The 26,372-nt window shown below is 43.5% G+C and overlaps 1 protein-coding gene across 1 annotated transcript; it reads right to left on the bottom strand.

The window, feature by feature from the left end:
* Window positions 1-243: 243 nt before the first annotated feature.
* Window positions 244-25,557, bottom strand: LOC115464632 (aquaporin-5-like). Its single transcript, XM_030194995.1, has 4 exons — window positions 25,195-25,557; window positions 21,353-21,517; window positions 4,552-4,632; window positions 244-456 (listed from the first exon to the last, which is right to left on the bottom strand). Exons 1-4 carry the CDS (start codon window positions 25,555-25,557, stop codon window positions 244-246), a joined length of 822 nt encoding a protein of 273 aa, XP_030050855.1.
* Window positions 25,558-26,372: the final 815 nt, after the last annotated feature.

The raw sequence follows: 26,372 nt of genomic DNA, 5'->3' as shown, positions 1-26,372 counted from the left end.
CAAATTCATGTGCATGTGAGCTTGTAAGCGATTGTATGCAGTAGACCCTTGTAGATCACTGCAATCAGTAGAGCGTATATGCCATGCTCCATTAACTCCTTGATAGCTCCTTTTTAAATTTCTGTTTGCATTACACGGGGTACATAACTTAGTAAAGTCGACATCCCTTTATATTTAAGAAGTCATTTGGTTTGTACCAATAAATAAAAGTTCCGTTTGTTGCATGAGCCAGGGCGCCCTGCCCTACACTGTATCTGTAGATGACGGTGGGATATAGAGAGAATGGAGCTCCACAGACTCCTTCCTGTGCTCTTCTCTTTCCCGTTCATGCTCAGGATCAAACTTCCCTTGCAGGACGGCCAGTTTATCCAAAGTGCGCTTTCTGTGAGGGAACAGAAGGTAGTTGTAAACCAGGGATGCCAACACTGCACCTGCCATGGGTCCCACCCAGAATATCTGTGGAGAGAGAGAGAGAAGGAGAGGAAAAAAAATTCTGTGATCAGTTTGTGGGCCACATTGGAAATCATTAAAAAAATGTTGTTGTCAAGTCACTCAAAATTCACAGCAAATAAAGCTGCTCACTTTTAACAGCTGTTCTCTGAGGACAGCAGGGTATCAGTGTTCACAAGTGGGTAAGACTATCCCATGGGATCTGGACCAGACATGTATAAACAAAGCTTTTGAAGCTTTCCAGTATGGATGTTCATAAGGCTGAAATGCTTGATTTGTTTGGCCTTTTATCCTCAGCTTTAGGACAATTTCTCGGTTCATTGCGCATGTTTGTTTTAATTTAAAAAATTTTAATGCACACTAATTGACTTAGCACTCATTAATTTGGAGGTAAGCACACATAAAATTGACTTAGTTTACACTAAAAACTTTTATTTATAGCAATTTCCATTACAAATATCAAGCAACAATTACTTGAAATACTTGTACAGCTGCATTGGCTCCCAATAAAATACAGAATATGTTTCAAAGTTTTAGGGCCTCTTTTATGAAACCATGTGGTAATGCTGATGAAGCCCATTCAAAGTGAATGGGCTTTGTCGGCATTACCGCACCAGGAATTGCTAGCTTGGTTTGGTAAAAGAGGCCCTTATTTATTTATTTATTTTATTAATGTATTTATACCCCACATTATCCCCACAGACATGCAGGCTCAATGTGGCTTACATAAACCAGAGATTGAGAGCTCCGGGTGATATCAGATACAAATGAGAATAGTAGAGTAGAAGGGTAAGAAAGAAAAGATACTTTACATATAACAGTACAAAAGAATAGGACTAAACAGGATCCACATTTCCCAGCTGGCAGAGATGATAGTCCTAATTGATCCCGGAGAAAATGCTTTGGTAAACAGATGCGTTTTTAGTGCCTTGTGAAAGGTAAGGTAGTCTCTCTGACTGGTGATGGCTTTAGGAAGTGCATTCCATAGTTGCGCACTGATGAAGAAAGCTTGATGCCTGAATAGATCCGTGCTTACAGCCTTTCCAGCTAGGACAGTGCAAGATGAGATATAATCTTGAGGACGGGTCAGCATTTCTGGCTGGCATGTCAATCACATTCAGCATGTAACTGGGGACATCCCTGTTGACGATTTTGTGAACCACGGTGCAAACCTTGAATTAAATGCGCTCCTTGATCGGAAGCCAGTGAAGATTAGCAAGAAGAGGCATCACACTATCGAACCGGGCTTTATTGAAGACAAGTCTCGCTGCTGTATTTTGGACAGTCTGTAGTTTTCTCAAGACAAAGCCCTTACAACCTGCTAATGTACCATTGCAGTAGTCCATGTGACAAAGCACCAATGATTGTACCATATTTCTAAAGAGTGGTCTCGGGAAGAGGTGGCGTACTCGCTTGAGCTTCCACAACATGATGAACATCTTCTTGGCTTGCGCCTTTGCTTGACTTTCATATGTTAAAAAACGGTCAAATATTACTCCCAAAATTTTCAAACTGTCAGAGATAGGAAGGGTTAGACTATTGACCACAATAGAAGTGGGAGTGATGAACTTGTGACACACAAAGTTTTATATGAAGGTGTTCCATCATATCTCAGCTTTGGTTATTCCATATATTCCAACACGAACTCTGCCTCTTCCATCTTGAGCGACATGGGAATCCACAAGAAATAGCGCCTTTTATATTTTGGCTTTGAGACTGTGGAATTCTTTGCCTCAATACATTAGACTTGAAAAATCACGCACAACTTTTCAGATCAGTATTAAAATCCTATCTGTTCCAAGTACTCTTTAATTGTTTTTGAGCATTGATAGGACGTGTTTTTAGGATGGTGGGCAGATTGGTTCAATTGAGAGCATAAGGATAGATGAATGAATGGACCATTATATTATGATGTTCTGTTGTGTGGATGATTGTCTCTTTCCTTTCACATAATGGAGTTCCTTTTGTCCTGTGTTAGTGTCTTCATGTTTTTAGTTATTTTTACTTATGTAAATCTGTGCTTTGTTGTTATTTATCTTTGTGTAAACCATTCTGACCATTTTGTATAGTAAAGACGATATAGTACATTTTAATAATAAACACAAACACATCATCTTGTTGATTTTCCCCGTCTTTTTCCAGGACTTCATTTCCTTCATTCTCCATGACTTCTTCTTATGTCTCTGACGTCGATCCTTCTGTTTCTTGTTTTTTTTCTCTCCATTTCTCTTATCTGCCTTTCTATGTACCTATATCTAGATTTCATTCCTCCATTTCCTACTCCTACTTCCCTAGTTCTCCCATTCCCCAACCTCCTGCTCTCCCACACTCTTCATACAGTTAGTCCATTTCTACTTTCCATACTTGTCTACTCCCCAGCCTCATATGCCGTCTTCTGCCTCTCATCCCTTCATCAACTCCATTAACTTTCCTATCACTCATTTCCTCTCCATGCCTAGTTCCTATTCAGGCTTCTCGTTCCATTTACATCCCCTATTTCCACCATCTCTCACCTCCTTCAAAGACCCCTCTCCTTCCTTAGACTCTCAGCCTCTCCGAAGCCTTCTGTCCTTTTCAACTGCCCCTTAGCCCCTCCAGGTCCTTCAAATTGTCTCCCCTCCCCATCTTAGATTACAAGAACATAAGCATTGCCACAGTGGGTCAGACAGGAGGTCCATCAAGCCCAGTATCTTGTTTCTAACAGTGGCCAATCCAGGCCACAAGTACCTGTAAAGATCCCAAAAGAGTAAAAACAGATTTTATGCTGCTTAAGCAGTGGATATTTCCAAGCCCATCTTAATAATAATTTATGGACTTTTCTTGTAGGAAATTGTCCAACCCTTTTTAAAACCCTGCTAAGCTAACTGCTCTTATCACATTCTCTGGCAATGAATTCCAGAGTTTAATTACATGTTGAGTGAAAAGCGAAGTTACTTACCTATAGCTGGTGTTCTCCAAGGACAGCAGGCCAACTAGTCTCACAGGTGGGTAACGTAATCCACAGAGCCCGGTGCAAAAACACTGCCTAGAGTACTTTCCCATTAAGAGTTTGAGGCAGCGCTCCCACCGTGCATGTGCAGGTGCCTTCCTGCCCGAGTCACGAGTGTGGGACCAACAGTAATATAATATAGCTAATAATAACTCCAATTCCTAGAGGAGGAGGAAGGATATGTGAGACTAACAGGGGCATTTTCAAAAGAGAAGAACACCCATCTTTCGACACAAATTGGGAGATGGACGTCCTTCTCTCAGGGTCGCCCAAATCGGCATAATCAAAAGCTGATTTTGGGTGTCCACAACTACAGTCCGTCGCAGGGACGACCAAAGTTCCCGGGGGCGGGTCGGAGGCGTAGCAAAGGCGGGACTGGGGCGTGCTTGAGAGATGGGTGTACTCGGCCGATAATGGAAAAAAGAAGGACGTCCCTGACGAGCGTTTGGTTGACTTTACTTGGTCCATTTTTTTTCACAACCAAGCTTCAAAAAAGGTGCCCGAACTGACCAGATGACCACCGGAGGGAATCGGGGATGTCCTCCACTTACTCCCCCAGTGGTCACCAACTCCCTCCCACCCTAAAAAAAAACTTAAAAATTTTTTTTTGCCAGCCTCTATGCGAGCCTCAAATGTCATACCCAGCTCCCTGACAGCAGTATGCAGGTCCATGGAGCAGTTTTAGTGGGTGCAGTGCACTTCAGCCAGGCGTGCCCAGGCCCATCCCCTGCTACCTGTTACACTTGTGGTGGTAAATGGGAGCCCTTCAAAACCCACCCAAAACCCACTTACCCACATGTCGGTGCCCCCCTTTACCCCTTAGGGCTATGGTAGTGTTGTGGGGAGTGGGTTTTGGGAAAGGTTGGGGGGCTCAGCACCCAAGGTAAGGGAGCTATGCACCTGGGAGCAATTTGTGAAGTCCACTGCAGTGCCCCCTAGGGTGCCCGGTTGGTGTCCTGGCATGTCAGAAGGACCAATGCACTATGAATGCTGGCTCCTTCCATGACCAAATGGTCGTTTCTGAGATGGGCGTCCTCGGTTGCCATTATTGCCAAAGCTGCTCTATTCCAGGAATTTCAACAGTTGTCAGATAGTAAAAGTTATAGTCTTACCCAGTGGAAGTCAAAGTGTCCAGTTATCAAGGCAGGGCCAAAAGAGCGAGCAGGATTCATGGAGCAGCCTGTGTAATAAATCTAAAATAAAATAAACATAAGAAATATAAGAAGCACTTTTAAAGTGAGGGTATTTCATGGTTGTGTGTTATCTTTCTGAAAGAAGCTGGAATAGTAATCTTTTCCTTATAGCACTTCCTGCTGGGAGGGCACTGCCAGCTTCTCCAACAGCCAGCACTCCTTCATATTACCTACACTATTTCGTGCTGGGAGAGGCTAGGACTGCAGGTGCACTGAGCTCCCTTCCTGGGTCAATGCTATTATACCATTCCTTACTGTGATTCCTGCTAAGAAAGTCTGGACTGGAATTTGTAGTTAAGAACAACTGGGGAAAGCATGCAGAGCATGGCTCAAAAAATTCTTTCCAATCCCTCTGCATGTATGTGTGATGTGTGTCTTGTGTCTATGTTTTGCCTCTGTGTGTTGTATGTATCTCTGTACTGTATGTTTATTTTGAATGTTTGCATTTTTCTTTGTGGGCTGGTATGTCTGAGCATGTTCATATGTGTTCATGTTTGTGTGTCAGTGCATGTATGTTTGTGTGCATGTGGCTGCTTGCATGTGTGTGCCTATGCCTGAATAAGCATGTTAGTATGTGTTTGTATTTACCTCTATGTTGATTCTCTCTGTGTATGTGATTGGGAGATGAGATGAGAGGGAAGAACTGCTTGACATATGCAGTTCCATATGTGCTATTTATTGTGAATCAGTTTGTAGGTTGCAGCTGTTAGAACTTTTTGTAGGGGGGGGGGCATCATTTCTGTTCTATCTCCCATCTCATGCAGAAACATCAGCATAGGCTCCTGGTATAAGAGGCTTGGGGAGGCTAAAAGGCTTATTTTCAATAGAGAAGGACGCCCATCTTTCAACACAAATTGTAAGATGGGCGTCCTTCTCACAGGGTTGCCCAAATCGGTATAATTGAAAGCCGATTTTGGGCGTCTCCAATTGCTTTCCGTCACGGGGACGACGAAAGTTCACAGGGGCATGTCGGAGGCGTAGCGAAGGCGGGACTTGGGCGTGCCTAACGCATGGGTGTCCTTGACTCATAATGGAAAAAAGGGCGTCCCTGACGAGCGCTTGGACGACTTTACCTGGTCCAGTTTTTCTTATGACCAAGGCACAAAAAGGTGCCTGAACTGACCAGATGACCACTGGAGGGAATCGGGGATGACCTCCCTTTACTCCCCCAGTGGTCACTAACCCCTTCCCACCCTCAAAAAAGAACTTTAAAAATATTTTGTGCCAGCCTCTATGCCAGCCTCAGATGTCATACTCAGGTACACCGCAGCAGTATGCAGGTCCCTGGAGCAGTTTTAGTGGGTGCAGTGCACTTCAGGCAGGCGGACCCAGGTCCACCCTCCCTACATGTTACACTTGTGGTGGTAAATGTGAGCCCTTCAAAACCCACCACAAACTCACCACAAACCCACTGTACCCACATCTAGGTGCCCCCTTCACCCATAAGGGCTATGGTAGTGGTGTACAGTTGTGGCTAGTGGGGTTTGGGGAGGGGGGGCTCAGCACACAAGGTAAGGAAGCTATGTACCTGGGAGCTTTTTCTGAAGTCCACTGCAGTGCCCCCTAGTGTGCCCGGTTGGTGTCCTAGCATGTCAGGGGGACCAGTGCACTACGAATGCTGGCTCCTCCCATGACCAAAGGGCTTGCATTTGGTTGTTTCTGAGATGGGCGTCCTTAGTTTCCATTATCGCCGAAAATCAGAAACAACCAAGTCTAAGGACGACCATCATGCCAAGATTTGGGCGTCCCCGACTGTATTATCAAAACGAAAAATGGACGCCCATGTTGTTTCGATAATATGGGTTTCCCCGCCCCTTTGACAGGATGTCCTGTTAACCTATGACGTAATGCTTTTCTAATAAAAGAGTGAAAGTGCTTGAGCAAACTGAGCCAGTCAGGTGTTATTTTGTTGAGCTTAAGCGGACACTGTGACTCTGCTTCCAAAAGCTTTTGCTATTTACTAGTACTTTGTATGTGTGAGTTATTCTTTCCCTTGGCCTCATTCAGGGGCAGGAAGTAAGAGCTGGGTGAGAGTTTCAAGCAAGCAAGCAGAAAGATGGGGTAATGCTGGATTAGGGAGAAGAAAGAGAGAGAGTGATGGGATAATGCTGATTGGCAGGGGGAGATAGAGATTGTAATGCCACATTGCGAAGGGGGGGGGGGGGCGGGAGAGAAACAGAGAAGAGATTTGGATGACAGTGGAAGAGATGGAAGATTAAATGAAAGACTGGGGAATAAGAGGAAGAGGAATTGGAGGGTTTGGGTGAGGGAAAGATATGGAAAGATGTAATAGATGCAGTGTAAAAAGGAAGATTGAAGAGCGAATAGTAAGACTGAGTGAAATCTGAATGAACAGAAAGGCAGGAATATAGAACACTGAAAGAAAAAGATCAGTAACTAGAGACTGGCAGCACATGATTAGAAAAAAAATGGCTAGACAACAAAAGTAAAGAAAATAATTTTAAAAATTAGGGTGAAATAGTGTTATAGTGCTGTTAGTTCAGTTTAAACATAAATTAAGATAAAACAAAAATGCTTTTTATTTGACTAATTCAATACATTTTTGACTAGCTTTCAGAGGACAAAACCATGTTCCTCTGGTCAGATTTTGGCCTCTGAAAGCTAGCCAAAAATATTTTGAATTAGTCCAATGAAAAGGTATCACCTTATTTTCCAATTTTTATTTTATTTTTATTTGTTTGTTTGTTTATACTGTAGTCATTGGAATTTGAAAGTTACATCTGTTGTCTTTATATTTTGCACAGCACAGGAGTACATATTATCACCATATTTTTCCTCTGGTGTTGCACTATATGCAGGCTCCAGTTTCCTGGTAGTTCAGTGTAATTTTTGTCTATTTATTTCTGTGTTTAGCTTGTGGTTACTTATTCTGTATTTGATGAGGGTCTGTCTATATTCTGTGTGTGTGGAAAAGGGATTGAACGATCTGTAGTAATCTGTCTTATTTAGGGGTCTTTTTACTAAGCTACGGTAAGCACTAACAAGTGCTTACGCTGGGTTAAAATGCGCTGTGGGTTAAAATGCGCTCAGGTGTCTTTTTGCATGTGCTAAAACAGTTTTTATTTTTTAGTACTGGGGGAGTCTGAGGGCAGAGAGAAGGCATGTTCTGTGCTAATCAGTTAGCGCAGCTACATTGCTACACGCTAACCGATTAGCGTGTGATTAGCATGTGCATTCTTACCTCCTACAAAATAGGTGTTGGTAAGTGCTCACGCGGTAATGGCCATGCACTAATGGGAAAATTAGTGCATGGCATTATTTTAGAAATAGAAAAATTGGCCATTTCCCGATAGCACTAAAAGTGGCCTCAGCACGTGGGAAAGACCCATGAGGAGGATAGTGCAGGCCATTTTTTAATGCTGCTTTGTAAAAGGGTCCCTTATTTTTCACAGTAGGTGTACTGATGTTTTACTGCCCACTGCAATGTTTACTGTTAGATATTTTCCTAGGGTAGGCCCTTGTTATGTGACTCCTGGAAGTTAGTGCTATTATGGTATGGTAGAATTGCTCTATAGGTCTTGAGTGTGTTTTGTAGGCTTTTGCGGTATGCCTGATACTGGATTTTGGATTTGGATTTAAATCACACCTTTCTCTGTAGAAGCTAATAAATAGAAATAAAAAAAACATAGAAAAGACAATAAGATGATACCTTTTTTTAATGGACTAAAAATACATTTTTTGATTAGCTTTCAAAGGTAACCCTTCTTCAGATCAGAAATGAGCAAATGTGGACAAATATCAGAACACAAAACCATTCCAATGATAGTCTCACAAGAAGAGGGTGGGGTGGGTTAGCTGCAAAACAGGGAGAGGCAGTGAGAGATGGATGGCTAATAAGAGAGTGAAAAAGCAGTATAATTTTATGGTTTACAATGGGCTAGAAAACACAGATCTTTGTTTAATCCTGTCTGGTAGGTGTAAAAATGTTTCATCATTTTGATTTCAAAGGTCTTACATTCCTGGATTGCCTTAAAAATTTCCTTTCAGTATTCTCGCCATAAAATCATTGATGCAGTGTTCTGGTTTTGTAAATTGCTGTCCCACAGAGGTGACATCCTGGTTGGCATTGTGATGTTTAGCATGATGTCTATGTAAATTGAATCTTGCCTTTAGCATCTGGCTTGTCTCTCCAATATAGCACCCTTCTTCAAACTTTTTGCATTGAATGAAATATATTACATTTGAAGATGAGTATATGAAGGATCACCTTATGCTGAATGTGAGTGACTGTGAGATCCTGTGAAATGTGTTGGCACAGTTTGCAGCTTGTTATATTGCAGGGATGTGTAACATTCTCTTCTTTTTTTTTTTTTATTTATTTATTTATAAGATTTTACATTTATAATCAAGTACATACTTGTTTGAAAAGCATTATGTTACAGAATCAATAAAGAAGAAAATTAAATTGCAAGAAAGAAAAAACTTAAACTTCTGCTCAAGTCCACAATCTGAAAACAAGATGTTTTAGAAATGGAATATGTTTTAAGCATTTTTTTTTTTTATAGGATAAAACTAACAAAAATAACAGGCTAGTGTCAACAGCGTTTAAACTAAATCAACGGGTAGGTGGTAAGGTACCCCTATTTTGCCTTGAGATAAGAAATGTTGTTAGTTGAGCAGGATCAAAAAAAGTAAATTTATTAGACTGGTACCTTACCACACACTTGCATGGATACCGCAAGAAAAATGTAGCACCCAGCTGAGTTACTGCTGGTTTCATTAATAGAAATAATTTCCTACGTTTTTGTGTCTCTCTAGAGACATCAGGGAACATCTGAATTTTCTGGCCAAGAAATGTTTTATGCTTATTTTTAAAAAACATAGACATCAACCATTGCTTGTCTGGTGCAAGCGCCACAGTCACTACTAACGTAGTGGGTATTATATCTTCAATGTCTGTTGATTCTAATAATGCCGTTACATTCAGCGAGTGATCTTGTTCTTTTTTTTCCTCCAAGTTTTCTTTAGTTGGTAAATAGTAAACATACGTAAAAGGGGGAATCAGCTCTTCTTTTATTTCAAGTATCTCCGTCAAATATTTTTTCCACATTTCCCTAGGAGGCTTAGTAATATGTTTGGGAAAATTTAACAACCGTATATTATTATTTCTAACGGTATTTTCAAGAAGTTCAGTTTTTCTCCTTAATGAGGACAAGTCCTTCATCATTGCTTCCTGGTGTGTTTGAAGTGTTTTCATATCTACGTCATTTTTCACCTTTAACTTTTCCAATTCCCCTACTTTTATGTCCAATTTTTTTATTTTTTCCTCATGATTTTTCATTTCCTGGTTTAACGTATTTATTTGAGGAGTAAGTGACTTCCCTAAATCTGCTATCAAGGTCCACAAACAATCCATAGTCACTTCAGCTGGCTTTATAGTTTGAAAGGAAAAAAGTGGTGGTATTACCTCTTCCTGTGAAGACAAATCCACGTTCAAACCAGCAACATTTCGTTCCGAAATCGCTGGTATGGTCGGTGTCTCAATCAAGGCGTATTGCTCTCCAACCGGCAGTTGTTCCGCCTCCCGACTCTGATCGGTCTCACCACCATCGGGGGAACGATTCAGAGTCGTCTCCGAAGGAGTGCTAAAGCCAAACGGCTGTGGGGGCGGTTCCCGCATGTCAGGGCTGAGCGTAAGCTCGAGTCCAGGAGACACCGCTGTGCTTCCATCTGCACCAGCGTGAATCAGCGGACTTATTCCCGACAATCCGGGCGCTGTACAAGATGATGGCGCAGTCATCTGTAGGAAGGAGCGGATGTCTTGCAACATTCTCTTCTTTTTGAGCTTGTTTGGGAACTTGATTTTCACTAATTTGTGTTTCAAATTAGGTGGCTGTCAAAAGGTATTGCACTAAAAGCAGTGGCGTACCAAGGGGGGGGGGGGCGGTGGGGGCGGTCCGCCCCAGGTGCATGCTGCTGGGGGGGGGGGGGGGGGTGTGCCGCGGCGCGTGCCTGTCAGCTGAGTTCGCTGACTTCGCTAACTTCGCTGCAGCTCCCTCTGCCCCGGAACAGGTTATTTCCTGTTCCGGCCGGGGCAGAGGGAGCTGCAGAAAGTTAGCGAAGTCAGCTGACAGGTGCACGCTGCAGCACCCCCCCCCCAGTGGCATGCACCCGGGGGGGGTGTCATTTCGCCGGGGGGGCCCGCGCTGCACCTGGGGGGGGGGGCGCATCGGCGATCCGCCCCGGGTGTCATGCCGGCTAGGATTGCCACTGACTAAAAGAGAAATTAGATATAATAGGCATCTCTGAGACCTGGTGGAAGGAGGATAACCAGTAGGACACTGTCATACCGTGGTACAAATTATATCGTAGTGATAGGGTGGATCGAATTGGTGGAGGGGTAGCATTTGTATGTTAAGGAGGGCCTTGAATCAAATAGATTGAAAATTCTTCAGGAAACACAACACATCTTGGAATCCCTATAGATTGAAATTCCTTGTGTAAAGGGGAAAAGGATAGTGAAAGGAATGTACTACCGTCCACCTGGCCAGGATGAACAGACGGATGTAGAAATGATATCAGAAAATAAGGAGGCTAACAAACTGGGGAACACAATAATAATGGGTGATTTCAATTACCCCAGGGCATACTAGGGAGGTAAAATTCCTTGACAAAATCAAGGACTGCTTTATGGAGCAACTGGTACAGGAGTCAACAAGAGGCGGAAAATTCTAGACCTAGTAAGTGGAGCACATAATCTGGTGCAGGAGATAATGGTGATGGGGCCGTTTGATAACAGTGATAATAATATGATCAGATTTGATATTGGTTTTGGGAGGGGGGGCGTTTCAAGATGGCTGCCAAGTAAGACGCTGTGACAAGAGTTTCTGCAAAGTTGGGAGATTTAAATCTTTTCTTCTAAAGAGTTTAATACTATGCCACATATGAAACACAAAGGGATGGTGAGACAGGTTCCCCCGCCCTTCTCAACCTCCACCTCGACCCAACTGAGCATTGAGCGTTACCTCACCGGGACCTCCCAAACGCCGAGGGAAACGGATCCCAGCGTGGTGATATCCAGAGAGGGGGAATCGCCACTGGGAGAGGAAATTTCTCTCTCCGCCATCATTGCTTCTTCCTCCGTGCCCGGCTTCGGCAGCTGCCCTGGAAGCGACTCAGCCTGTAGCCGGAAGTGCTTCAGACGCGTTGCAGAGCGAGGGACTAGAGCCATTGCGAGATAAGCCGAGGACCAAGACTAAACTCTCGGAAAAAGAAACGGAGGTTAATCTGGAAAAGATCTGGTGGATGTTGACCGAAAAGAATTCCACACTACAAAAGTCGTCAGGTGAAGTACTAGCTCTTAATGAAAAATTTCAAGATTTGAAAACTATAGTAGAATCAGTTAAGCAAGAACTACCAGTTAAAGTTACGAATTTACAAGAAAATGTTGAAAAACTTCAAGGCTTTAAACATATGGTGGTTAAAGATAATACTGAGATATGACGCAAAATAGAACAGATTGAAAATTATAACAGAAGTTTGAACTTGAGAATTCTTAATTTTCCTAAACTACCTGGGAATCCCCCTTTGGATTTATTTAAAAGATACCTCAATGAGAATTTGAAAATTCCTCTGGATGTTATATCTCCAATTAATAAGATATATTATATTTTGAATCCTGGTAGGGAACAAGGAAAAAAGAAAGAAGCAGAAAATTCCAATATAGATCTGAATAATTTAACAGCCCTTTTGGAGCAAACTTTGGATACGACAACTGAAAGAACTACACTGTTAGTATCATTTGTGTTCGAGCAAGATCTTAACCACGTGATGAAATTATACTTTAAGAACATTAACTCCGTCTTTGGTGGAGAAAAAGTATGGATATACTCAGACATGACAAAACAAACACAACAGAAAAGAAAAGCTTTTTTAGCTTTGAAAAAACAGACAATTGAAATTGGAGGAACTTTTTTCCTAGCGTACCCCTGTAAGTGTATTGTTAAATTAGGTAGCACTAAATACGTCTTCTATTCACCAGATCAGTTATGATCATTTCTAGATATGAAACAATTGTAATAACAGCTTTAAATTTAAAGTTAAAGAGGAGGTAGTGCAGTTTAATTTTCTTGTTCTATGTTTATGGTTAAATAATCCTCTATTCAACCCCCCCCCCCCCCTATCATGTGGTCTGAGAAAGCATAACAATTTATATTGAAAAGTTTATATTAGCTAAAAGTTATTTACTCATTTTTTTCTTTCTTCCTTTCCTCTTCTTTAATGGATTTTATAAGTTTGTATTTAACTTTGGCTAAATGTTAAAATGAATATATTACTACTACTTAACATTTCTAGAGCGCTACTAGGGTTACGCAGCGCTGTACAATTTAACAAAGAGAGACAGTCCCTGCTCAAAGAGCTTACAATCTAATAGACAAGTGAACGGTCGGTCCGATAGGGGCAGTCAAATTGGGGCAGTCTGGATTCACTGAACGGTAAGGGTTAGGTGCCGAACGCAGCATTGAAGAGGTGGGCTTTAAGCAAAGACTTGAAGACGGGCAGGGAGGGGGCTTGGCGTAAGGGTTCAGGAAGGTTGTTCCAAGCATAGAGTGAGGCGAGGCAGAATGAGCGGAGCCTGGAGTTGGTGGTGGTGGAGAAGGGTATTTCCAGATGAGAATAATCTTGTCAAATAATTCGGAAAAAAAAAGATATTGGTTTTGGAGTAAATACACAGAGGAAATCCAATACTTTAGCATTTAACTTTCAAAAAGGAGACTATGATAAAATGAGAAGAACGGTGAAAACAAAATTTAGAGGTGCAGCTGTGAAGGTCAAAAATTTATATCAGGTGTGGATGCTGTTCAAAATTCCATCCTGGAAGCCCAGGCCAAATATATTTCATGTATTAAAAAAGGGGAAAGGAAGACCAAACAACAGCTGGCATGGTTAAAAAATTAGGTGAAGGAAGCTATTAGAAAATCCTTCAGAAAACGGAAGAAGGATTTGACTGAAAATGATAAGAAACAGCATAAGGAATGGCAAGTCAAATGTAAAGTACTGATAAGGAAGGCAAAGAGAGACTTTGAAAGGGGTACTCAGGGAAGACAAAGCCATAGTGGAGAGATTAAATGAATTCTTTGCTTCGGTTTTCACCGAGGAAGATTTGGGAGAGATACCGCTGCCAGAAAAGATATTCAAAGCTGATGAGTCAGAGAAACTGAATTAAATCTCTATAAACCTGGAAGATGTAATGGGGCAATTTGAAAAATTGAAGAGTAGCAAATCACCTGGACCAGGTGGTATTCATCCCAGAGTACTGACAGAATTGAAAAATGAACTTGCAGAACTATTGTTAGTAATATATAATTTATCTTTAAAATCAAGCATGGTACCAGAAGATTGGAGGGTGGCCAATGTAGCACCAATTTTTTAAAAAGGTTCCAGAGGTGATCTGGGAAATTATAGACCAGTGAGCCTGACGTTGGTGCCAGGCAAAATAGTAGAGACTATTATAAAGAACAAAATTACAAAGCATATTATTAGGAATGGAAAATAAAAATGAAGACATTATAATACCTTTGTATTGCTCCATGGCACGACAGCACCTCAAACTTTGTGTGCAATTCTGGTCACCGCACCTCAAAAAAGATATAGTGGAATTAGAAAAGGTACAGAGAAGTGTGATGAAAATGATAAAGGGGATGGGACGACTTCCCTATGAGGAAAGTCTAAAGTGGCTAGGGATGAGGGGAGATATGATAGAGGTCTATAAAATAATGAGTGGAATGGAACAGGTAGACGTGAATCATTTGTTTACTCTTTTCAAAAATACTAGGATTAGGGGGCATGCAATGAAGCTACAAAGTAGTAAATTTAAAACAAATCATAGAAAATATTTCTTCACTCAGTGTGTAAACTCTGGAATTCATTGCCAGAGAACGTAGTAAAAGCAGTTAGCTTAGCAGGGTTCAAAAAAGGCTTGGCTAGCTTCTTAAATGAGAAGTCCATAAGCCATTATTAAAATGACTTGGGGAAAATTCACTGCTTATTTCTAGGATAAGCAGCATAAAATATATTGTACTGTTTTGGGATCTTGCCAAGTACTTGTGACCTGTATTGGTCACTATTGGAAACAGGATGCTGGGTTTGTTGGACTTTCGGTCTGTCCCAGTATGGTGTACTTATGTACTTATGATGTTTGTATATAGCCATTGCTGATGGAAACTGTGGTGTCTAGAAAGCTGACTTTCTCTGGGAAGTAGCCAATTTTGAATTTGATTGTAGGATTGTATGTATTGAAAGATGTGGAAAATTGTTTGAGGGTCTCTTCTCCCTCAGTCCAAATCATTAAAATGTCATCAATATACCAGTAGTGTTTTAGAGGTTTAGTCTGATATGTGTTCAAAAATGTCTCTTGGCCATGAAGAGGTTAGCATATTGTGGTGCCATCCTGGTGCCCACAGCAGTGCCCATGATTTGCAGATAGATATCATTATTAAAGCAGAAACTAAACTAAACTAAATAGTACTTTTATACAGCAACAACCTTACTGGTTCTGTGCAGTTTACATCCAAGAAAACCAGGCACACCTGGAAAGTAACAAGCAAGGAAAAAACCATAAAACAGGAAATTAAACTAAAAAAAAAATCATTATAACTCATAGTTGTGAGTTAGAATGAATTTGATTAATTTTGTAATAGTTTCCGGTGAGTATTAGTGGCTCAGGATGTTTTTTTTTTTTTTAATTATTTATTTATTTATTTATTAGTATATTTCATTATTTCACTACAAATTGTGAATATGCAATTGGCATTACAATCAGGAAATCCATATAAGAATAAATCTTAAGGCCTATTCGTCCACAAATTAAGAAACATTTGGTTCCAAAAATCCAGAAATATAAGTAACATAAGGTATTTAAGAAAAATAATCTACCAGTTGCTACCTCGGGTTAACGACCCTAGCCTGCTATTTATGGAGGGCATACAACATTCATATCTACTCTAGCATCAAGAAATTCTTTTAACTGTTTAGGGTCCACAAATTGAAACTGTTTGCCCTCCAGCAGTAAATTACATGTACAAGGAAATCGTAATACAAAATTTATTCCCAATGCCAACGCTCTAGGACGCTGTTCCAAAAAGGCCCTGCGTCTAGTTTGTGTAGGCCTTGAGAGATCTAGAAAAATACGGACCTTTGATCCCATAAACAGATTTTCTAAATGTCTTAAGGAAAGTCTTAATATAGCATTGCGGTCAGGCTCCAGAACAAAAGTGACCAGCATAGTAGACCTCTGAGTAATAATTTCCAGTGAACTCTCGAGGAATGAAGTCAGATTCATTCCATCCCCCACCACTGGGGGGTTTCCATCACCCCCCTTTGGGTTCCAGATGTAATAGGCCCGTGTTATGGGGGGTAACGAATCCTTATCCATTCCAAGAATGTCCACCATATATTTTTTGACCATTTCAACAGGTGGAATTAAAGGAGACTTAGGGAAATTAAGAAACCTAAGGTTAAGTCTCCTAGCCTGATTCTCCAAGTACTCCATTCGTTTGTAGAGAAAATTGTTATCCTTAACCAATGCAGTCTCTAAAGTTCCCATTTCTTGCAATTTAGTATTCATATTTTCCAATTTCGAGGACTGCTGTGCAGACACCTGTGCTTGGAGTAGCGCAGCTTCAGAAAGAGTTTTTATATTGTTAGTATTTTCTTTTAATGTGGTTTGCATAGAGATTTGAATGTTGTAGACCATGTCCCATAGTGACTCTAGTGTCACAGTTGCTGGTCTAACCACGCCACTAGCTCCAGGAGGGGATTGAGTTTGGGCGCCAACTTGAGACAGTCTAGTAACAATGTCCTGAGGAAATACCTGTAGTGCTGATTGAATTAGTGCTTCTCTTGGTTGGTGTTCATTCTCTGTCGCTGCAGTCCTTCCCTCGGGCAGTTTAGGCTGAACTCCTTCGTTCTCCGTCTCTGCTTGGGCTGTCAGCAACTCCCTTCCGGGCTGAGGTGGAGCAATGCGCTCCACAGGGCTCAGGGAAGCCCCGTTAGTGCTCTCAATCGACGCCGACGCATCGAGAGCTGCAGAAGGGGTCGAAGTTCCCCGAGGTCCCGGTTGTTGCCTCGGGAACTGCAGGGTCGTCTGCCGCCACGCCAAAGGTGCCTCAGGAACCGAGGAATGCTCCTTGACTTTCCCCCTCCGTTTCCCCATCGTAGGGGACGAGGTTACAGAGGCAGCGAGAACGCCAAACAACAGAGTCACCTCAGCAGCAAATTCAGGTGCGTCCGGTCAGAGCGCCATCTTGGATCACAAAATTGCGGAAGTTACATCAGAGGGCGGGACTTGAGGGAAGGCCGGCCAACGACAAAGTGAGTTTTCTGCCCTCAGACGCGAGGCACCGGCACCGCCGCTTGAAGGTTTTTTTTTAAAATGCTGGCTCGGGTCAGGTGAGGTGCGGGCGAAAGACGAGGGTCGTTTGGCGGGTCGGGGGGGGGGGGCAGACGGGAGATGTCTCAGGTGGCTGGAGGGAGGGGGAGCAGCAGGGGAACGAGGAGACTCGCGTCGCAGGACATGGGTGGAGGGCAGGGGGGGTTACTGGACATAGGTGGATGGCAGTTGGCAAGGGGGGCAGGAGGGTCGCTGGACATGGGGTGGATGGAGGGGAGGAGGGCTTCTGGACATAGGGGGATGGCAGGGGAGGGCAGGGGGCACAGGAGGGTCACTGGACATGGGTGGATGGCAGGGGAGGGGGTTTCTGGACATAGGTGGATGGCAGGGGAGGGCAGGGGGCACAGGAGGGTCGCTGGACATGGGTGGATGGCAGGGGAGAGCATAGGGGACAGGGGGGGTTGCTGGACATGGATGGCGGGGGGGACAGGAGGGTCGCTGGACATGGGTGGATGGCAGGGGAGGGGGGTTTCTGGACATAGGTGGATGGCAGGGGAGGGCAGGGGGCACAGGAGGGTCGCTGGACATGGGTGGATGGCAGGGGAGGGCATAGGGGACAGGGGGGGGTTGCTGGACATGGATGGCAGGGGGGACAGGAGGGTCGCTGGACATGGGTGGATGGCAGGGGAGGGGTTTCTGGACATAGGTGGATGGCAGGAGCGGGCAGGGAGGACAGGAGGGTCGCTGGACATGGGTGGATGGAGGGGAGGGGGTCTCTGGACATAGGTGGATGGCAGGGGAGGACAGAGGGGACAGGGGGGGGTTGCTGGATATAGATGGATGGCAGGGGGGACAGGAGGGTCGCTGGACATGGGTGGATGGAGGAGAGAGAAGAAATGCTGGACATGGATGGAGGCGAGGGAAGAGTGAGGAAGGAAATGAGGTGAGGGAAAAGGAAGAGAGGAGATAAAGTGCACATGGATATAGAAAATAGGCAGAAGCTGGATCCACTGGACAGTCAAGTCTGCGGAGGACCCAGCTTTTACTTACGGATGTAGGGCAAGAAATGAAGAAGAAAGGCGGAAAGTAAAGAAATAAATGGAAAGGAAGCCCTGGAAACGGAGTTAAGAGGACAGATAGCAGCACAATCGGATACTGAGCCAGCATGATCAGAAAAACAAAGTCACCAGACAACAAAGGTAGAAAAAACTATTTTATTCAGGATTTATTAATTGGAATATGTTAGTTTTTGGAAATGTGCATCTGTGATATTTTTCATGTAAGTTTTAATTTTTGTAGTATTGCTACATACTGAGTCTGACTTCTTGAGGTAACTTTCCAGTTCAGTATTTTGCATTCATGTGTTTTTCAGGTGTGATCAAGGAAGGTGCAGTATTCTGCTAGCGTATAGTTTGCAGCCCTTTTTGTTTGTTTTTTTTCACTAGGTTGTGCACTGGTGTTTTAGAGCCCGGTGTAATTACAGTTGCCTTTCCACGCCACGCATAAGGTTGTAGCTCGTCCTGTCCTTGGAATTAGTGCTGTTTATGGTTTGTTAAGGTTGTGAGTGTGTTTTTGCACACGTTTGTGTATAGTGTTTTGCAGTGGAGAGATTGTGTGTTGGCCTTACTAAGGTGGCACCAAACATCGGAAAGGGTGTAGAGCCTAAATCATGACACACTATCTCTAAAAGGGTGTTTTGTGGCTCTACATGAGAATTGTGATATTATGATCCCTTGCTAGCTTCATATTGTTGATAATCTGCATTTTCCGTATGGCTGGTATATTGGTGTATAAGGTATTAATTGTGACTTTTTTTTTAGTTATTTTTTTTCTGTGTGTTGTCAGACAATTATGGATGACAGAGTCGGAGTCTTCTTGAGTCAGAGAGTTGTGGTATATATTTTAAAACAATTTTAATACCTTGGTGGTCTATATGTTTTATATTGTACATTATATTTTACATATCACTTAATTTTATTGTATATCTTTTCATTTTTATTTTATTGCATATATGGGTTACAGAGTAATAGGGGAATTTGAAAGTACTGAATCTTTTCTTAATATTTTTCCTTTATTCTCCTTTGTTATGAGAATTGGAACTACTAATTGTAGTGGACTTGAACTGAATAATTTCTGGGAGGTTTCATGATAGCATTGTGCTTATTATTTCAATCAGTTTTTTGTACAAGTTTAGCTTCATTTGTCTTTATTTGAAATTTCATAAATAAAAAAATGTTCTAAAAATGGAATAATTTTATCAATGGGGTGGAGCTAGGGTGGGGGCGGGGCTATGGTGGGGCGGGGCTATGGTGGGGTGGGGCTAGGATGGGGCCCCACCAAATTGGTCTGCATATGGCCCCGCACTTGCTAAGACCGGCCCTGTAGTGACTCTACATCCATTGTGACTAGAAGAGCACCCAATGGTAGTTGCTGCTTGATGTTTTAAAATTTGTTCAGAAAGTCAGTGGTGTCTTGTATGAAACTGTTTGTCTTGTGCATGAAGGGTTTGAGAATCCCCCCTAGTCCAGACATTTCCTTTATAAGTGTGCCAGTACCAGATATGATTGTCTACCAGGGTTGCAAAGTTTATGGATTTTAGGTAGCATGTAGAATGTGCCCACAGAAAGATGGTTTGGTATAAGTCTCTTTAAATGTGGCTGTACTTCCTTTGGAAGTGTTTTGATAAGATTGTTTTGTATAATCCTGTGTGGGTTCCTCAGTCAATTTCCTATAGTATGTGTTGTCTGAGAGCTGTCTGTGTCCTTCTTCAATGTATTTTTGTGTGTTCATATGCTCAAAGTGAGTTACATTCAGGTACACCAGAATTTTCCTATCCCTGGAGGGCTTACAGTCTACATTTGTACCTAAGGCAATGGAGAGATAAGTGACTTGTCCAAGTAGCAGCAGGTTTGAACCAGGTTTCCCTGGTACTCACTTTGCTGCTCTAACCATTAGGTGCAGCTAATACAGATAGTACATATTCTAAACATGTTTAGTAGCTCAATAATAAACTAAAGGCCAACAGATCTGAAGCCCGGTGATCATTTGGCAACCTACCAAAAACATTGATAGGCAAATGGTTTCCGGTAACCGTAGGATTTCTGTTACAGTGCTGCTGACCACTACTGTTCACATGGCCAACAGGAAGATGCTGGGGTGGGGGAGGGGTTATGGCTGACTGGGAGCCAAGTGTTAAAGTACCTATACATAATATTACAAATACTATTCTGTTTAATATGTTGTATTATATTGGTGCATTGTTTAGATTTTTTGGCACCTAATTTTCTGGGTATTGGGTGGGGTGGGGGGGGGGGAAGGTGGAGAGCTGTACCAGAGTGACACAGTGGAGGGGTCCTTCCCTGCTGTGTTCAAAAGTGACCTGCTGTTCATTTACAGTTCACATAGGTGTCATCCTCCCACCCCAAGGATTTTAACTTGCCCTGCTATCCCACCTCATCCCAGTCCTGCCCACCTCACCCGTCTTTAGCCTCCCTAATGCCCAGATGATCAAAAGCCCTGCGCTGTTCCAAACAGCGCCCTAAAAATAGCGCCGGGACAGCGCAGGGCTTTTCTGCATCAATAATCAAAGATAATGCATGCAAATCTAAGCAGCGCTATTATCTTTGATTATCATGTTTAAAGTGCGTGAGAATTGTGCCGAGCATGCGCTCAGCACAATCCTCCTGCACTTGTTTGACAGGTCTGGGCTGTCAAAAGCCCAAACCTGTCAAACAGCCTGCCGAGGCCTGAACCCCCATAAATCGTGGTGGCCACCTCCGGCCAAATGCTATCCCACCCTCCCTCCCACTCAGCGACGGGGGGGGGGGGGGGTTGGAGGTTCGGTGGGTCTCCAGCCCCCCAAACCCCAATAAATCGTTGTTGCCGCCACCCTGTTATCCATGCCGCCACCCTGTTATCCAACTCCTCCCCTCCTCCAGCGTTCAGAATCCCTGGTGGTCCGTGGTCACCCACCCTCCCTGCCGGCCCCCCCCCCCCCGGCTGGCCCCCCTACCTTTTGTTGGAGGAGGGACGCAGCCTGCCTGCCTCCCTCCTCTTCCTGTCGACGCCGCTGCAAAATGGCGGCGCCCAGCCCCGCCTATTGCATCCTGGGATGCGGTGGGCGGGGCTACAGACCATGTAAGGTGGGAAAATGTGGGATACAAATGCAATAAATAAATAAATAATTCCCAGATGACTGTTCTGGCTTCTTGTTGGTTTTTACCTGCTTAGAACTGTAAGGTGGTAGTGAGATAAAAGCCATAATGTTAATGTTAAAGGAGAACTGCAGATAGAGTTTTTAAACTCTGAAAAAAAGATGATAATCTGTATATTCATATAAATTTGGGACACCGGCCATTTGATACTTACCCCTATCAGATGCCCTAGGGTAACAGACAAGCCAATGGACAGTGCTGGGAACCCTATTTTCTCAGTCCTGCGGCTGTCGGTGGAGGAAAGGATGCAGAGAACCAGCTGGAGAGTGATAAGCAGTTCCACTGCAATGGCTTGTCCTTGAGTAGTATCATTTTTCAGCTGCAGTAAAGAGAAATGTCTTAAAGTAAGTGGTGACTGCGTCAGATGAACATAAGAACTTAAGAGTTGCTGTACTGGGTCAGACCAAGAGTCTGTCTAGCTCAGTACCCTGTTTCCAACAGTGACCAGTTAAGGTCACAAGCACCTGGCAGAATCCCAAAAGATTCTATCAGGCTTATTTTCGAAAGTGATCGCTGGTGATCTTCCGACATAAATCGGGAGATGGCCGGCGATCTCTCAAAAGCAGCAAAATCGGTATAATCGAAAGGTGCTTTTTTGACACCTTTGCCACTTTCCCGTCGCCGAGCCAGCGAAAGTTCAAGGGGGTGTGTTGGCGGCGTAGCAAAGGCGGGACATGGACGGGCATGGGCGTGGCTACCAAATGGCCGGCTTTTGCAGATAATGGGGAAAAAAGCGGTGTTAATCAGTATTTCGCCGGGTTTACTTGGTCCTTTTATTTTCACGACCAAGCCTCAAAAAGGTGCCCCAACTCACCAGATGACCACCGGAGGGAATGGGGGATGACCTCCCCATACTTCCTCAGTGGTCACCAACCCCTTCCCACACGAAAAAAAAAAAAAAAAAAAATCTTTTTGCCAGCCTGTATGCCAGCCTCAAATGTCATACCCAGCTCCCTGACAGCAGTATGCAAGTCCCTGGAGCAGTTTTTAATGGGTGCAGTGCACTTCAGGCAGGCAGACCCTGGTCCATCCCCCCCCCCCCCCCGTTACACTTGTGGTGGTAAGTGTTGAGCCCTCCAACCCCCCCCCCAAAACCTACTGTACCCACGTGTAGATGCCCCCTTCACCCATAAGGGCTATGGTAATGGTGTAGAGTTGTGGGGAGTGGGTTTGGGGGGGATTTGGGGGGCTCAGCACCCAAGATAAGGAAGCTATGCACCTGGGAGCTATTTGTATATTTAAAAAATTTTTTTAGAAGTGCCCCCTAGGGTGCCCGGTCGGTGTCCTGGCATGTCAGGAGGACCAGTGCACTACAAATGCTGGCTCCTCCCACAACCTTGGATTTCACTGGGGTTGAGATGGCCGGCATTTTTTTCCATTATCACTGAAAAAACCGGCCATCTCAAACCCGGCCAACTCTGGCATTTGGCTAAACCGTATTATCGAAAAAATAGATGGCCGGCCATCTTTTTCGATAATACGGTTATGGCCAGCTGTTGCGCCGCCAACGTTCGATTATGGCACTCCACGTTACCTAACTTCAAGGATAAGCAATGGCTTTTCCCAGGTCTACCTTAATAATTGTGTGAGTTGGCTGTGAGATATTCAACTATCATTAAGTTTATTTATTTGTTTAGATTTTGCTCACACCTTTTTCAGTAGTAGCTCAAGGTGAGTTACATTCAAAGATGGGAAGTGTGCCACTGCAGAGTAAGGAGGTAACCTTTATTGCAGTGTTTCCCAACTCCAGTTCTGGAGTACCCCTTGTCAGTCAGGTTTTCAGGATATCCACAATGAATATGCATGAACTTGATTTGCATACACTACCTCAATTATATGCAAATCTCTTTCATGCATGTTCATCGTGGATATCCTGAAAACCTGACTGGCAAGGGGTACTTCAGGACCAAACTTGGGAAACACTGCTTTATTGCATATATTATCAACCCTCCTGGGGGTGGGGAGGGGCAGGTAGACTGGTGGTCATAGTGGTAGCCTATGATCCAGGGAAACAAGGGTTCAGATCTCATGTCCCCATTGTCATGCCATATGACCTTGGGCAAGTCACCTAATCCTCCACTATGGCAGGTATAGGATTAGATCAGGAGGAACCCCAGCCAATCAGGTTTTCAGAATAGTCGCAATGAATATGCATGAGATAGATTTGCATACCAAGGAGGCAGTGTATAAAAATCAAACTCTTGAATATTCATTGGGGATATCCTGAAAACCTGACTGGCTGGGATTCCCCCAGGACAGGTTTGGGAATCACTGAATTAGATTTTAAGCCACTGTGGGATATTTCTGCTGTACCCAGCTATGAATGAACTTGAGCTTGGAAAGGGGAGTCATGAAATCTAAAATAAATAAATTCATTCAAATCCAATTGAATGTCTCTACATGTATATGTCAGCACATTGGGGTTCAGCCTTGCTCAGTATGCCAGCCTCAGCAGCTTAATATGCTGCTGCTAAGTGCTGCAGTTTAGTGACTGAACACAGCACCAAATTATTTTTAGCGGGTGGGGCTTAGGGATCCCCACCAGCTAAGGTATTTCATTTTCAAGTTTTGTGGGGAAGCACAGGTGGGGCAGAGAGAAATGCATGCTTTACTCTACTTCTGGCTATGCCATTGCCACCAGCTAAGGTATTTTAAATTTAATTTTGTTGGGGGAGGGTGGAGGGGAGAAGGGAGGCAGAGGAAGTGGGCTGTATTGTGTCCATCCATACTAACTGTTGGCCTCCCAAAAACAAAGTTCCAGCTATGCCACTGGAAGATACATCCCTTGAAGGGAAAACTGGGTTCATATAAATACCCAACCCAGGGTTTGGCTCAACACCCATGCAAGGGGACTAGTTTCTTTTAAGCTCCAAACTGCAGCATTTTCTGATCTACAACAGAAAGGTCTTTGACTAACACAGTCTCTGACCCTGAAGAGCCAGGAGTGGGAACCAGGCTCAGAGCCTATAAAGTTGCTGGACTGTTGAAGGGAACACAGGAGTCTGCCTACCACCACTGCCTCTGGAGGAGAAGAGAGAAGAGCTATTTAATCCAGCTGGAGCAGCAGAAGGACAACTAAGGTAAAGTTATTTTCCACCTCAGCTTTCCCACTGGGGAGAAAATCAGCTTTCCTCTGAGAACAGTAAATAAGGAAGGAGAATTAGGAAGAAGAATGTAGAGGATTATAGTTGTTACTCTTTCATTTATTTAACATTACAGCCATGCACAAATTATGTAAATAATTGCTTGAAGCTTGCCCCAATTATCTCCTATCCAAATTAAATAAGACCCTTCACAGTTGTGAGCATATTAAACCAGGTGGTCTGTTTTCTTGCAAGTCAGCCTCCTACTGTTGCTAGTCCTGGCTCTGCCCTCAAACTAGTCAAAGAAATAAATATTTATGTAGCCGCCTGATGTTCACCCGAATATGAGTTACATATTGAATGACAATGGGGACACAGGCGTATCTTATTTCTAAATGAACCAACCCCCCCCTCCAATATTCTATACATTATGTGCAAAATAACACATGCTAAAAGTGAAACCTAACATAAAAAGGGGGGGGGGGAAGGGGAGAAAAAAACAAGCAAATGACAAACGAACACTACACTCCCCAAGCAAAATGAAAAAGGGCCAGTGTGTATTCTCCTATAGTGTAAGATGGTGATGTTAGTAGAAGACTCTAGGGCATTACAGACAGGCTGGAGAAATCCTGGTATTACTCCCCATTGTATCTATGGACTTGTACTTCCTGCCTTTATTAAACTAATTGGATCTACAAATTCATTGATGAAATGAAGGTAAGATCAGCTTGTCAGCAAACCCTACTGGTAACCCTATTTGTGTGGTGAGCATTTCTGTGATAGTTTGGTGTGATTGTTCCACAGTGATTTCTCATCTACTCAGACTGCATTAAGAGGGGTTTGTGCGGGGTTTGCAGTTAATATTTGTTGCTGTGTGTAATCCTGTAGCACAGGACAGTGGGAGGACACTTACCGTATTGATGCCAAAAGTCCCTCGGACTTTAGAAGATGTAAACTCATACAGCAAGCCAGCTCCTGCCACTGCCCCCAGCATCTGGGCCATGATGTATGCCACAGCACGGAGAATGGAAATCTGCGAGCCCAACAGAAAAGCCACAGTCACAGCCGGGTTGAAGTGGGCACCGCTGATGTGCCCCACAGCCTGAACCAGACTGCCTATGCTAAGGCCGAATGCCAGTGCAACCTGTAGGATAGTGGGGATGGCTGTCTGCCACTGGAGGGCTGAACCCAGGCCAAGAAAGACAAATAAGAATGTGCCCAGAAGCTCAGCTAGAAATGCCCGAGTGAAGGACCCAGAACACAGCTCGCTCTTCATGATTCAGTCTCAGATGGATAGTAATTATACAGTTAAAGAGAGTCTCTTTTTGTGTATGGGATTTCTGCTGCTGCACATCTTGGATTCATAGCAGATATAGAGCTCCAGGGAAGGAGGAGCCCATTCCACTGCAAGGCAGGACCACACACACAGCGGGACAAGCCAAATGGAACATTTCCCTGCCCAGGTGATACTGTCCTACCCTATTAGTAATCCAGAAAATTGTCAGTTCCTAACACATAAGTATCATATCATTCAGCATGTCTTTTTACATAAATTCCTTTTCAGGTAACCCTAGGGAGGTCCAACTTGCTTACAAAAGGTAGGGCTTGTCTAACATGGTCCCCTGGTATTTAGAGGATGATCTTTGGTCCTGTGCTCAGAAAGTTTCTTTTCCATGCAGTACAAAAATCCTTGGATATTATGCAAACCTTCAGATATCTTGCTGGCATATTCCCCAGAATCCGCTGAGGACATTAGATTAGCAAATAATATATGTGTAGTCTATCCTTAGCAAGAGAGGGTTCACGGGTCTCCAGGTGTCTGCTTTCCCAACTTCTGGGAAAACTTGGCATGGATTCTCCAGTAGGGAGAGGGAGATTGAAAGATCCAAGGCATAGTAATTCTAGAAAAAGGACACACTATAAATATAGGCCCTTTTATTTTTTGGAACATCAAACCCAATAGCCAGCCGTGCAGTGACCAGATTAAGCTACATGTTGGCATGGGTGCTGCTGACTATTGCTATCTGGATAATTTTTTTTTTGTCTGCCCTTGCTCCCTTTTTTATACACATAGGGTCAGATTCTCTAAAT

Source organism: Microcaecilia unicolor, chromosome 3 (assembly GCF_901765095.1).
Source record: "Microcaecilia unicolor chromosome 3, aMicUni1.1, whole genome shotgun sequence".
NCBI lineage: Eukaryota > Metazoa > Chordata > Amphibia > Gymnophiona > Siphonopidae > Microcaecilia > Microcaecilia unicolor.
This window is presented reverse-complemented; position numbering and strand designations above follow the sequence as displayed.

Bases quoted from the DNA above. Each gene is read 5' to 3' on its own strand.
- LOC115464632 (XM_030194995.1), bottom strand. From the start codon at position 25,557: ATGAAGAGCGAGCTGTGTTCTGGGTCCTTCACTCGGGCATTTCTAGCT. The intron at 4,633-21,352 runs GTAAGTATCAAA...ATTTTATTTTAG, and splicing joins CCCTAGGGCATCTGATAGGG to ATTTATTACACAGGCTGCTC. The intron at 457-4,551 runs GTAAGACTATAA...CTCTCTCCACAG, and splicing joins GACACTTTGACTTCCACTGG to ATATTCTGGGTGGGACCCAT.